At 46.2% G+C, this 15152-nt stretch overlaps 1 protein-coding gene across 7 annotated transcripts in view; it reads right to left on the bottom strand.

Moving 5' to 3' along the window:
- Positions 1-15152, bottom strand: part of TMEM241 (transmembrane protein 241) — a 118868-nt gene that overhangs the window by 61915 nt on the left and 41801 nt on the right. For all 7 annotated transcript variants that reach the window (XM_070513406.1, XM_014837291.3, XM_044773534.2 and 4 more), the window contains 5 exons: positions 10849-10874; positions 7633-7684; positions 5498-5546; positions 4672-4717; positions 3499-3534 (listed from right to left, as the gene is read on the bottom strand). In XM_070513406.1, coding sequence (XP_070369507.1) covers positions 3499-3534; positions 4672-4717; positions 5498-5546; positions 7633-7684; positions 10849-10874 — 209 coding nt within the window. The remainder of the gene's footprint in view (positions 1-3498; positions 3535-4671; positions 4718-5497; positions 5547-7632; positions 7685-10848; positions 10875-15152) is intronic.

Genomic DNA, 15152 nt, shown 5'->3' on the forward strand with positions numbered 1-15152 from the left:
GTTAGAATCTCGGAGGGTGTGGTCCAGGCCTCAGGTGTTTGACTTGGTTATGGCCCCCTGGTGGCTCTAACGTAACGTGCACTAGGACTGAGAACCCCTGCAACGAATCTCTAGTTGGTGCCACTACAGGCAGTACAGAAGAAGAGAGTTTTGAACAGGGGAACCAGTGTTAGCTCATCAGCCCTGCCCTGCCCTGTTCCTGGGTTATCTCCTGGCGCCATTTCTGATTTCCTCGGGCTCCTCCTTTGTCCCACCTCTAAAGCACAGGTTCTCTGATGGCTCCCAGAGCAGCAACATCACAGAAGAGGCAGGAGGAGCGGAGGGTCGGGGGAAAGGGAGTGCAGAACAGCCACATGTCTGGTCATTCAGCAGTTGTAGGTTTGTAAGACAGAGCTGATACGTAGCTGTAATGCACACACTACAAACGAGAGCGGGGCTTTCTGTCCTTTACACGGGCTGTCTACTTGCCATCTCTTCTTTCTTTGGAAAACGCACACCTGTACACACTCCATTACTTTATCTCCGTGGATCCCCTTTTGGTTACAACTTCAGCAGTAGAAGTTACTGCTCTTATGGCAGAATATGAGGGGCACTTTTCTGTCTCAACTGTCTCCCAGGGCCTGCCATGGTATCCCAAATGCCATCATCAGAATCATCCCAAAGGGTGACTCTAAAAGAAAATATTAGGGAGTAAAAATAAGAAAAAATTATGAAATAAAAGAGTTGGTTCTCTAAGCCCTGTCTGAATTTTGCAAATACAGTGTTACACCAGTCTTAATTCCCTCACTGTGATCTCCGTGAGGGCAGGAACCATGTTTTATTCATTTTTAGATTCCAAGTGCTTAGAGCAGGTGCTCCACGTTTTCTGAATTGCAATTAATAACCTCTAGGTGTCTTTATGGTGGGATTATATTTAAAGAGAAATATAATTTGAAGCCCTCTATAGGTCTAAGATTATAAATTACATGTAAACTCTAACCAAGAAATTTTATTACTATAAAAGGCATATCATTGGGGGCTGGCCCCATGGCATAGTGGCTAAGTTCAGCACACTCCACTTCAGCAGCCTGAGTTCGCAGGTTTGGATCCCAGGTGCAGACCTACACCACTCATCAGCCCTGCTGTGGTGGCAACCCACATATAAAGTAGAGGAAGACTGGCACAGATCTAAGCTCAGGGCTAATCTTCCTCAGGAAAAAAAAAAAGGCATATCATGCCAAGTAAACAGCAGACTTTTTAAATTCATTCACACAACAAATATTTATTGAGTGCTTAGTAAGTGCCAGGTATTGTCTAATATGGGAACAGAGCAGCAAACAAAACAGAAAACATTCCTATGCTCATGGGAAATAAAATGGGGAAATGAGGAAAATATAATCCCCACAGGCTACACTCCACTACATTTTTTCTGTTTCACAAAGTCACACCCCAGAGAGAATGCCCATCTAGTTCCCTTTGACACACACACACACACACACACACATACACGACTTCATCTGTAAAATCAGGAGGTGGAGGATGAACAGGGAACATCATGGTAATTTTCTATCGAATAGATAAGGTGAGACCGTGTCTGCTCACATTAAACAGAGATGATGATAGGTGTACATCCCATAATATCCATTCCTTAAAAATTGCCTAAATTTCTGAAAATGCAGATCAAAGCTATACCAGTTTTAGACCCTCCATCAATTTTTGGCCCCATACACAACTCCCTCCTTCATTCCTTCCTTCATCCCTTCCCCTCTACCCTGGGCCTCAGACCTCTATCTACACATGAAACACCAAAAAGTCAGGCTCAGGGAGCAAATAGATCCTCATGAAAATAGGAGTATGGGCCCAAGTAGAGAACCATCCAACTACTTGGCTCTCTCAAAACATGGAGAGATGAAGCCAGTTCTTGGCCCTGGAAGGCAGAGCGGGGCTGGCACAGACAGGCACAGCTGCCCACAGGTCCAGGTGACCTCAGCCCTCTGGATGCTGGCCCCCAGCACCCAGTGCCCAGCGCCCAGAGAAATGGAACAGCGCCCTCGCTCGGATTCTGCTGCATCGCTTGTACAGACGGAAGACTTGGAAACAGAATGGTGGCTGTAGCGGGGTGCACGGCGGGCTCAGCCAGGAAGCCTGGAGTGCCGGCCCCCCGGCAGTGAACCCCTCGCCAGGGTGAAGGAGCCAGGAGGGGCGCAGTGGGTGAGGGTGGGAGAACTAGCGGGGGGGGGGTCACAGAAGCGCATGTTTGCATCCTCTTACTCCTCTGCCGCTCGACTCAGCTATGAGTCCTGTGGAGAGAAAGAACCGCCTAAAGCGGCCTAACATCGTGGCAACATTTTAAATACCAAGGGCCTTCTGCTTCTTCAGGAATCTCTTGAAAGGCAGCTGGTGGGTCTGGGCAGAGTGGAACAAGTGATTGTTTTCAGCTGAGTACAAAAGAGGCCACAGCCACACTTGGGGTGAGTCCTGCTTTCAAAAAGGCATCTCAATAAACACTAAAGTATTTACGAGCTGTATCTGCACATGGAGAATACAGCTCATGCTGAATGCTTTAGGCCGAGTAACCTCCTCCAGGAATCGGTGTGACCACACGCTGACAGGCCCGGCTCCGACCGCGCTGCTCGGCACTGACTGTGGTTGCTTAGGCAGACTTGGGTTCCCAATGGCACATCTCACTCTGTCTCTCCAGCAGGCCCGCAGGGCACAGTCTGAGACTACCAAAATCCAAGAACTCTCCCCAGCTATTCTATTTAGTGGGCCGACCCCCATTCTTTGCTTGGCTTGGGGTGAGGATACAAATGGAAGTCCATATACCACATTTAAGTCTCATAAATCAAGCCTCAAATGTCATCCTACCTTAACAAACATACCTTCAAAACAACCTGGAAGTCCAGATTAAAACTTGGAATTCTGGGAGTCCTTGGAGCTTCATGTCAGAATGTGGCAGTGCGGGGGGATCCAGCCTCTGGCTCCCGGCTCCCAATGCGCCCCCTTCTCCTTCCACCCCAGGCTCCATCCTGCACCCCAAAGACCTCATACACATGTGTGTGGACACCTCAGCCTGCATCCACCCTCCATCCACATCCCCCCAACTAACGGCCTTTCTTCAGATACTACTTGGGTCTAGCAATGAGTTAGGAAGATAGACCCAGGGAGCCTCAGAACCCAGCTCGGGACCACTTGAGTTGGAAATTCCAGGGCCCAGTCTAGAAGGGAGGGTGAGGGCTCTGGCAAGAAATGTCTCCTTAGCCTTACAGACTCCATATCCCACGGGGAGAGGCACGGCCTTCTGAAGTGTGAGGCCGCACAGAGGCCCCTCTTGCCTGGCCTAAGGGCAGGACAATTATTTGGTTTCCTGAGTTCAGATCATCTCACAGATTATTTGGCTTGCCTTCCTGGCAGGCACATTGGCTCAAAACTGCCTAACCAAAATATTATTGGAAAATAAAAATCCATTAGCTCTAGAAGGATACAAATTAGTCTTTGAAAATGTAAATTATATCTTACCTGAATATATAGTTTAAGTACTGCTGGTCAATGTCACTAAGGAACGAGAAAAAAAAACATGAAATAATAGAAGTGTTTTACATACAAAAAGTCATCTTCTATTAATAAATTACATGTATATATAAGTTACGACATTTACAAATTATCAACAAATAGTATGAAGAGTACTTTACACTTAAAACCAGATCCTGGTCCATTTGTGAAAGCCTTTCCTAGTTTAGTTCTCGCACATATTTTCACTGGCGGCTGATCATTTTCTATGTGTACGTTTGCCACTTTAAAAGCAGTGTCATCTCCCTCAGGCCACTGGACTGGCTTCTAGGGCTCCCACATTTAACAAATAAAAATACAGGACCCCAAACAAAGCTGAATGTCAGATACAGGACAATGTTTCAGCGTAAGTATGTGCCAAATAGTGTATGGGACACACACTGAAAACATTATTCGCTGCTTATCTGAAATTCAAATTTAACTGGGCATCCTGCATTTTCTCTAACTCTATTGGCTTCTGGCTGCAAAAACTCTTTATTAGAAGATCAAAAGGTGCTCTAGGGACCCAAAGTCACACGTGCTCAGAGTGTATAACCTTCTCTCAGGAGTCAGGCCCTCAGACCTCTCCTCCACAGGCCGTCAGGCAGCCCCAAACCCAGAGGCCAGCTGGCCAGTGGAGGGCTCTGACCGGGCAGCTCCAGGCCCACCAAGGCCTGAATTCTCATCTTGTTCATTTACATTCGCCAATTCCGCTCCACTGACTGTGCACAACAAAGGCCTCATTCTACCCCAGAACAGAGCTAGTGACTCAGGAGACTTCTAGGTCTAAAGTGAGTCAAGTTGGAAGGGGCTGGAGAAACCAGGAAAAAGAGTTATGCCTCTGAGCTGGAGGAAGTAAACCAGGGCCCAAAGCAGCTGGTCACATCACTTTTGTCAAAATGTCACCTAAGTGGCTGCCCTGAAGGAAGAGGAGAGAGATTTCCATGCTCTTCACAGGTCACCGATGGCCAGCACGCTTCAGGTGCTGGTGGACCGGGCCTGGAACAGCCCAACAACAGAAGAAAAGGTGGGGCTCGCCGCCACCTAGACCTGCAGAGGCTCTGGCTGAATGGCAGCAGCGCACTACATGGTGGGTCTCACCCTTTCCTTTAAGCAAAGGACAACCCACCAAACTAAGTTTACCTTAACGCGTTGGGTCTCTGGGACTTCTGTAGTATTTTATAAGCCCCTGAAAATGAAGCAACACAAGTCACTGGCACACAGCACGCCGTGAGAGGGACTCCAGCATGTCCAGAGAAACACAAAACCCACATGGAGAAGGGCCTCTTCCCTGCGAGGGTCCCCACAGCCAGGAGGGGGACAACAACACTTGGGGGATTTCAAGGACGCGAACCGGATAATCCCCCATGATGGTGCAGGTCAGTAGAGGGTACAGGCCAGGAAGGCTCATGACCAACAGAAGGGTACGATGAACAGGAAGCTTTGGCCTCCTTTGCGTGGTGTGCACAAGAAAGAGAACCACCACTGGACTTGGGGCTGTGTGTACCACTCAGGGCGCTGGTTTTTTCCCCACGAGACTACACATAAGGAACACTGAACATATGATTTGAAATAAAGTCAGATGGTCCTTTTATTTCACCTACTTTTTTTTTTTTTTTTTTTTTGGTATTCTGTTGAAAGAGAGTGTTTTTCACACACACTTCTGGATCTCTTCCCACCATTTTGAGAGAGGACCAACCAGCATTCCACAAGTGGATTGAGCAAGCAGAGCCTGAGCCGTGCACACTAACTAATGTTTGTCACAAGAGAGAGGAGACAATATGGGAACTGGAGACATTTGAGGAAAACTCCAAAACAGGAAAATCAAACCAGAAAATGCCCATTTAATTTTAAGCTTGCCTCCTTGTATTTAATCCTCCTATTGTCCAGGGTCACTAAAAATTAGATATACAGTAAGGTCTAAATAATAAGCCTCAATTGTTTAAGTAAGCATTCTTTTAAAACTTACCTACACAGAATAAGTGAATTACAGCCCAGAAATATCCATCTGGATCAAACTGCAACATAGGATTAAAAAAAAAATGGCTGTAAGTACAAACAGGATGCAGTGTGGTCCTCAGAAACCCTAAACATCAATGCACAGTGCAAAACGAGGGCACCAAGCCAGGACTCTCAGGGCCCTGGGCCAGGCCTGCTCACTGTTCACCCCGTTGCCTAGGACACCCTCCTAACAGGGCAGTCTGCCTCCAGCGCCCCCTTCCCCATCCTGCACACCACCCCACATGGCATCTCTAAAAGGCAAACTGGATGGTGTCACCTTTGGCTTGAAACCATTCCGCAGCTCCCTGGTGACTTCAGGATAGAATCTAAACTCATGACACCCAAGGATCTCTGACGGGCCCCTGTCAACTCGTCCAGTCCCATTGACTGCCCTCCTCTCCAGAGAAAGAGAACTTGCACTTCTGAGCACGAATGCCTCCCCCCGCACTCAGCCAAGGGGCCCCCCCTCCTCTTCTTCCCGTCCTTATTTGTGTCCATGGTTTGTCTCATCCGACACGCTCTATTTTACTTGTTATCTGTCTCTATGTCCACCTCCCACCAGACGGTCAGTTCTAGGAGGGCAGGAATTAGCACGGGGCATACATAGAGGGTGCTCAATAAACTTGTGTCTCCTTGGCTTAATTATTTTTAAGAACAAAAGACTCAGGAAGAACCTCTGACCTTCGCCCTAACTGCTTAAAGGAATTTAAGATAGAAGGCCTGTTCCAGGAAGGAGCTAATACCGTAAGATAACTGTAGTATAATAGAAAGTAGCTGTGACAGACAGGGAGGGGCCTGCCAAGGGCCATTTAATCAAAGTCCTCTCCTCCAATATTTGTTATCAAACATTTGCTTTTCCATCTCCACGTAAACTGCCTTCTCCCCTTTAAAGACCCCAACCCCCCCCCCCAAACATCCTCCTTTGTCTTTAACTGAAGATGGTATTTAAGGTGGTGGCTTTGGCCATTCTGGTGAGTTACTCAGCTTTCTTGGTTGTCTCCCATGTGTACATGTTACTAAACTTTGTTTGATTTTCTCCTGTTAGTCTGTCTCACGTCGATTTAACTCTTAGGCCAGCCCACAGGACCTAGAGAGTAGAGGAATAGTTCTTCCCCCTAGAGCCGAATCACAGAATATTCAGGACATCTGCTTTCTCCTGGCTCACTCCTCACCCTTCAAGATTCAGGTAGAGTAAACAGAGTCTGGCTGTAGCATCAGAAAGATGTGGGTTAAATTCTAAAATCTCTTATTCATTAGCAGGTGACCATTTGGGCCCCATTATTCTTTAGCTAGGAAATGGAGATAATAATAGTCGCTGCCCTTACAGAATTATTGTGAGATTTTAAATAAAACGTGGCACACGAGGTGTTGGCGTGGAGCCTGGCACACTGAGGGCTCCCCTAATTGTTGCTGTTCCTCCTTCCTGAGTCTCCAGATCTTCTAGGTGCCTCACAGCCCCACATCCCTCCCAGGACAGAGCCGCGCCTCCCTGTGTTATAATCATCTGTTTATCGTCTGCTCTCCTCCTTCTGCTCTGACTAGAATCCAACTTCTGCCCGGACGAGGGCGATTCCCCTTTGTGGCCCCAGAGCCTGGCTCAGCGCCTGACACTTGATGGGGATTTAATAAATGCCAGGGAGGAAAAGAAAGAGAAGAGACCCAGCACTGAGATGACTGCTGCAGGTGGGTGTGGGTCTTCAGTGACTCACAAAGAGAAACTCAGGATTACAAAGTGAAAATCACTCTGCAGAGGAGGCTCTTGAGGTGAGAGGAAAAGATCACCTTGGCCTCAACGCAGGAGGCTGGGGCCACTTGGGCGCCGGCTTACAGGTTCTCCAAGCATGTACAGAGGGCAGACTACACCTGCCACAGCAGCCAGCGGCCCGCGCTCTGCACAGTGCCGCAGCCCTGGGGAGCAGGCAGAGGCCTGGGAAAAGGTGTTGGCCTGGCCACAAGGTGCCCAGCCTGAAACTTCAAACGCCTTTGCATAGACCAGGGTTATCCTGTTTCTAAAGGAAGGACTAGGAAATTCTGCTCATAGCTACACAGACTTCAGGGAGGAAAAGACACTCGGAAGGCAAACTTGAGTTTATCTGAACTTACCTGGGAGTCGTTGAAGGGGAGGCATCCTGCTGCGGCCAAGAGGAACAGGGCACTGCAGAGAGGGAGACAAAACACACAGCTGCACTTCTCAACATAAAAGCGTTTCCCAGAGTGCGGAGGATGAAATGCATCGACGGGAGCTTGGACGAGGCACAGACCCTGCGAGACCATGCCCAGTCCCCTGTTCGTCCCGAGAATCCCACTGTCCATGTCATTTTCAGTCATGTGCTCTACTGACAACCCAACGGTTCCTTCTCTAGTGCTCAGGTAGCCATTTTCCCAGAGACATGCGTTTGCAGGACATTTGCAAAACCAGGGCTGGCTCACTTGAGAAAAACAGAGTGCCTGAGAAATGTATAATAAAAGGAGATTTTTTTAAACTACAGATCCCAAAAAATACACTAGTGGAAAACTAGGTAATCAGAACTACAATTATGCTGCTTACTAGAAAGAAAATACCATGGAAAGCATATTAAAATCTTTTGTACACCACCCTAACCAAACGATCAGATTTTGCATCTCTAGTGATGAGACAGAAAGACATCATGTGCCTCCTGATACGACACACTGAGAAGGGCACAGTGTCACTCGTGTGGCGTTCCTGCCAACATGCATAACTGAACTGAATCACTAGGAAACATTGAGAAAAACCAAATTTAGGGACAAATCTGTTAGTCCACAAAACATGGGGTTTACACTATCAAAAAATGTGAAGGCAAGGAAAGACAATGAAAGGCTGAGAAAGATAAAAGATACGCAAGAGACATGATATCTTTGGGGGATGTTATAAAAGACAATATCGGGATAATTGTCCAAATCTGAACACGGACTCAATATTAGATAATAGTATTATATCAGACATTAATTTTCTAAATGTAATAATTGCACTGCAGTTATACAAGACATTGTTACTTTTAGCAGACACACTTCAAAGTAGTTAGGGGCAGCGTCATGATCTCTGCAACCTATTCTCAAACAGTTCAGAAAAAAATAAGAGTAAGAATAATCATATATATCTTCTCATATATTTTATGTGATATATATGTGTGTATATATATATATATGAAGAGAGAGAGAAAGCAAATGCAAAAAATGTTATCAACAGGTGAACCTAGGTGAAAGGTATATGACAGTTCCTTGTAATATTCTTGCAACTTTTCTGTAGGTTTCAACTTTTTTCCCAAAGTTTTATTATAAAAATTTCTTATACATAGTGAAATATTTGCAGATGAACTGCTATGATGCCTGGGATTTGCTGAAGCAAGGGATGAGGTGGAGCCATAAGTTGACAATGCTGAAGCCAGGTGATGGGTATATGGGCTTCATTATACTGTTCTGTCTACTTTTATATATGTTTAGAAATGTCCATAATAAACCTTTTTTTAAAATTCTTGAACAGAACAGTAACACTGCCAATCATAGATATTTTCGCATTTTCTTACTCATCAGAAAGTTGATTTGGAACTATCTTTGGTTCAGTAATCTGTGGTTTTCAGCATATCTCTTGTGGGTTTCATATACCAAAAGATCCTGCCTTTAGCTTTCTCCACTCATTCTCTTCTCCTAAAAGAAGGCACAAAACCCAAACTATCACATACTCTTTCCCCCTTTCCATTTTATAATGCAACAGCATATATGGTTTGGGCCCCTCCACTACCAGCCATTCCACTAGCTGGCAAACAGCAAAGGGTCAAAAGCATGAAGGGAAGCAGTGAATTTAGCATTTTCACTTTTAGAAGACTGTCATAGGACGTCTCATACCAATATATATTCTATATACATTGAGAATTCCATGTTATTCACATATATGTGTAATACACAACAAACTGCTATTTATAGCCCAAGTACACTGACGACAGTGATGATAATTAATTCTGCGCACAACCTCATCCCCCGGACAGTCCTCACTGTTGTCATACATGTAGCTGTGTACCCAAGAGATGAGTGTGCGGCTAGGCCCGGGGCAGGAGGACTGGTTCGGAGGAATCCTTGGAGCTGGGGCCGCACGGCCTTGGGAAGAGCAGGACGCCACACAACATCCTGAGCACAGGAAGGTTCTCCACTCCAGCCCTACCCTGTAGCCACACCCACTTTCAAGGCACACACACACAACCGGCCGAGAAAACTCCAAGGCACCAGACTGCCGAGGGACTAGAAGCAAAGAAGAAGGTGAGTGGAGGGAGATGTCAGGAAGGGCTTCTGGGACTGGACAAGAATAGGCAGGTTTTTGGTGGGAGGAGAGAACCCTAACGGGCTTGGTGTCTACCTACAGTGGAAGGCTTTATAGGATATAGGACGCTTCCCCAGCCCCAGGCAATGAGCTTTAGCAATCCCCCCAAAACAGACAACCCCTCGGGGTTGAGGGCAGATGGAGGACAGCCGGGTGTGAGACGGCCCTGGATTCCCGCCCTGGATTCCCACCAAACGTGGCCTTGAGTAATACCTGATTATATCAGGGATTAGTGGGTTTTAATGCATCTCTTTAACACCTGCTAATCTTTAAAGAAGAGGATGAGTCCTGACAGTGGGGCTCTTTTGTTTTGTTTTTGCAAATAGCAGCTTGTAATAAATGCAAAAAGGAGACTGGATGAAAACCCAGAAATATTTGAAACAAAAAGTTCTAAATCCATGTGTCAAAGCATCTCTGCTGGTTTTCTGTCTACAGGACCGGATTTCACAGCTACTGCAGAGGAGGCAGGAAGCAGAGAACAAGGCACCCAGGTCAGAATTAGCACGCAGGGCACAGGGACCTGCCCGAGAGTCAGCCGAGGAAACGGAGGCACGGAGGATTAAGAAACCTGCCCACAGTCACTTTGCTGTGGCCAAGACCACAACTCAGATCCCTGGACTCCCAGCCCAGGGCCCTTGACCAGCGAAGAGCTTAAAAATCCAATCAACTGCAAACATTATTTTAAAAATTTTAAGTTGTTTCCACGTTTTCCATTTTCATTCTCCATCGGTTTTACACAACTTTTAGTGACGTTTTGGGCATCAATGACTGAAAGTTAGCATGGGTTGTTTTCCCCTTAGGAACAAAATATTTCAGAAAAGGAGACAGTAAATTTTAGAATAAGACACAAAATAGGGATAGGAGTGTTTATAAGAAATTCCTTTGTCAGTTCTCAAGGATGAATCTTCAACAGTTTATCATCAAAGTTTAAAATCAGGTTAAATCTTCTATTTTACAGGTTTGTGGGGTTTTTTTTAAAAACTTACCTACAGATCTTGGCAGGAGAAGTTTTCTGTATGAAAATAGAGAGACATCATTAGTCTTTAAAAACTGTTCTTCCCTTAAAAAAATATTTAGATCAAGAGGCAAATAAATTATGAGTAAGTTTATTGGGGGCTTAGCTTGCTGCACTTGAGTCTTTGCTGCGGCTTTTTCTGCTTGGGCACAATGAAGGGGACTCCGAGGCCCAGGGTGGAGTCACTGCAGCAAAGTCATGTGCCCTTGACCGCTCTCGCCATCAGAATCCTGTTTACTCACAAAAAAACAAGATGATCCCACAACTAGAAGGACCTGCAACTAAGATATACAACTGTGTACAGGGGGATGTGGGGAGATAAAGCAGGAAAAAAAAAAAAAACCAAGATGATGCCAGTGCCAGGCCTTCCAATAGCTTACACACCACAAAGAGGGACAGAGAGAAATCGACGTAACCTGTGCAAGAGAAGAAATGAAGCTCCTGTTCAATTTCTATTCCAGGCTGTCTCTTTAAATTTTCCTTCCATTAATCCAGCTGAGCAGCACTATAAAGTCTCTGGTATGATACATAAATTAAGAAACAGACAAAAGGACAAGGGACATTTGACTCCACCCTCACAGAGAAGAAAAAAGGGCAGATTGAGGAAATCTCAACTTGGCACAGAAAGCCCCCTGAAATGAAGAGATTCTCATGCGCTCTCCCTTTATCGCCTCCCGTTTACTAGTCAGTTTAAGGGAATCGGCCCTTTGCACTCAGGAAGAAAATTCCAGCAGAGAGCAGCACAGCCGGTTCTCTATTTGATCCGGGAAATGGTCAGGTAGGACAGCACATTAATTATGAACATTTCAGAAAACGATTATTTTGCCAGTTGAGGATAAACTATAATTTTTTGACTCCAGTTCACATAAAGTGTGAAGTATGAACATATTGTTTAAAAGTGAAGCGCTGACGAGAGAAACAGGTCGTTTGCTATGAAGACTACCCTACGTCTTCATGCATTACTAAATAATCCAGTTCGCATCGTTTTCATAAACAGATTCTGTTTGTGCACAAAGCAGTGACCGGCGTCTTCAGACCCTTTAATCTCTCATCTTTGTGGGTCGTGCCTCAGCAGGGCACAGAGGCAATGCCAACCTCGACCCCACTGCCACCTGGTGGGGACACTCATCCCTTCACTCCAGAAAGGACGACACACACAAAGGTGACCTGGCTTCTAACATCTGGATGATCGCCCCCATCATGGGAAAAATGCGTTACTAAAAGATCCTGAGCTAAATATTACCAACATCTCCACAGTTTGGTGGAAGAGCAGGCATGCACAGGACCGAGACAAAGGGGGTGCCCCGCTCTTCCAGGGAACACGTCTACCCAGCAACTGTTTGGGGGCTTCTGTTACAGGGCAGCAAACCGCCCCCCCCCCCCCGTGACTGAAAGAGGTCCCCGCTTCCACAGAGGAGAGAGGCTATTTTATTTTAAACTCCTCTGTCTAAGGGAGCCCCAACCTGAGATATGGAGAGTAAAAATAAGCAATAAATTCATTACTGAGCTCCACTCCCCCAGGGCTCCGAAAACAACTGAGGAGTTAATGGCAGGGCATTCACCTTTGTAGGCCCCTCCATTCACAGATCGCCCGGTAACAAGTGCTAACGATGTCTCAGCATTCTGAGGGGCAGCACAACTCCTCAAAAGTCCTATCTCCGAAAGTCACAATAAAGAGCTCCCACCACTCTGGTTTAGCTGAGTTACTCGGAGGGCTCCTCACGCTGTGCTGGGTGCTGTTCTAAGTGCTCCACGTCTGCTGACTCATTCCATTATGGGTTAATTAACAGTCTTGGGTTATACGCTACAGATAGGGCACTGAGACACTGAGAAATCAGGTAAGTTGCCTAAGATCACAGGGTTTGGGGCCAGGAGGCCTGGCTCCAGAGCCTGACTTTAAAACACTATTCTGCCACAGTGACACCTGCCAGCCCTTTCAGGTCACGAGCTTTCATTTGCCACCTCCTCTGCCTGCCCAGAGTGCTTTCTCCTTGTCCACCTGGAAAATTCGGACCCATCCCATGTGACTGAGTTCAAATCTAGCCCCTGGGGAAGCCCCCTCAACCCTTCCAAGCGGACTTACCACGGTCACCCCTTGTCCACCTGCACCCCTTTTCTGGCCCATATGACATTCCACAGGCGTCACAGTTGGGTTTACACATTGGCTCCTCCGTTCAACCTGAGTTCTGTGAGGTGGTAAATGCACCCTCTACATCTCTGTAGCTGTGACCCTAGCAAGATGTTCCATATAGTATATACTTAATAAATGTTGAACGAATGAACAAATGAATGAATAGCAGTATTCTAATGTTAAACTGTGATAAATACATCTGCAAAGTAGCAAGAGTAACTCCATAAGCCACACACTACCTTAGAGTCAAACACTGTGCATGTACGTATGCGTGTGTGTGTGTGCATGCGTGTGTGTACTCAAAAAACTAGTTATGGATGTTGACAATGAACTACAGCTCCAGACAGAGCTTATTCTCATAATCTGGGAACAAAGTCATGAGGAGGTCAATTTTACTCTCCAAAACCGATTCTAGTGAAACCTGACACAAAAATGAACAAAAAGCCCTTGTTGTGAGTCACAGGTAAAGTCTGAGAAGTGGTGACAACTGTGGTTCTCACGATATCCCGTCATCCATCAAGGCTCCAGGCTGAACGATCAGAGACATAAATCACACCAAGAACATCTCACAGCAGTCCTCGTCACAGAGCAGGTCAGTGCTAAACTACCAGAAACCACCCACGAGTCTACAAACGGGGACAGGCCAACACACCGTGTCCCGCGTGGAGTGGAATAAGGACACGAACGGGGATTCCTGACACACTGTTCGATGGAAAAATAGTGCATATTTTATCATTTGTGGGAATACATCTATATATGTGCACAAAAAAAAGTCTGAAAGAATAAATGACTTCCTCTGGGAGTAGGATCAGAGTTATTTCTGGGTTTTTCCCCTCTGCATTTTCTACAACTTATTACATCTCATTACATCCATAAAGGAAAGAAAAGTTTTTTAGAATAACTAGATATGTAACCCACAAAATTATTTCCTAATTTTCCCTGACAAGAAATGGCATTGTTTTTGTGTTAAGTGATGAAAAGGAGATGAAGATTCAAAATATTTTGGTGTCCACCCAATTCCTTCCAAGGACAGGTCCTCTCAGCCTGGAAGTCTGGCCCCTGGTCTCTGCTTGCTGGAAACATCCTTCAGGTCCCTCCAGCCCCCTGTCCTACACTCACCCTCTCATCCGACTTATTCATCAGGAACAACATCCCCTGGAGATGCCTGGATCTTGCACCTAGCCCAGGTAAATCTTCATTTTAAATTCACAAAAAAGTATCTCACGAATAAGAAGCCGTTTTGGAATGTGAGTGGCATGAGTCAGTCTCCCAGAACCTACGCAGCTCTTGGTGGGTTTCTGAATCGGAAACCTCAGTGACCAGTTAGTGAATATTCAGCTCAGCACCAGGTCTGGGGCTACAAAAGGAACAGCCCTGTGGGCCTGGCAATGAGATGGCTCAGAGGAAGTAGGTGGAGACACAGGGAGAATCATAATATATTTCCCTGAACCAAAGATGCCACTGATTGTGAAATTCCTCATTATTTTATATACTACTAAGAAAGGGAAAAATATATATATGTGCGTGTATATAAATATATATATATAACATACAGAGAAGTGCTGCCTAGTTGGCAGACTAGCCTCTCTCTAGTTTAAAAGTTCCAAAATTTTGATACGAAACCATGTCAGATGGGCAGATGTCAGAAAAAAGGAACTCCCGAAAGAGGGACCAAATTAAAACCACCCCCAATAATGTTAATAATCATAGCTAACAAGTCCAGAGAACCTACACATGCCAGAAACTGCCGGAAGCACCTAATGCTTGTGCCGCAATGTGTCTTCCCAACAACTCTGGGAGCCGGGAAAGGCTACTATCCCGTTCTCACAGACGGAGGCACAGAAGACGAAGGAACTTGATCCAGCTGCTGTGAGGCAGAGCTGGGGCTGGGAAAAAGGGAACTTCCTCAAAGTGGGCTGATGCTCCCATCACCGACGAGAAGCTCTGCTATATGTTTCCACGTGGCACTGGGATTAGCTGCGGGCGGGAACGCTTCGCCCACCGGGCCCCCATTGCGAGGTCCTGGCCCAGCCCCGGCCCGGAGCTGAGCTCTGTTCAGATCAACGAGCACTCCCACATACGCCTGATGAACTGAAGGGATGTCAAAACTGTGATGCCTGCAATCAGCGACCACTGTCAGGCAG

This window comes from Equus asinus, chromosome 7 (genome assembly GCF_041296235.1).
Source record: "Equus asinus isolate D_3611 breed Donkey chromosome 7, EquAss-T2T_v2, whole genome shotgun sequence".
NCBI classification, from domain to species: domain Eukaryota; kingdom Metazoa; phylum Chordata; class Mammalia; order Perissodactyla; family Equidae; genus Equus; species Equus asinus.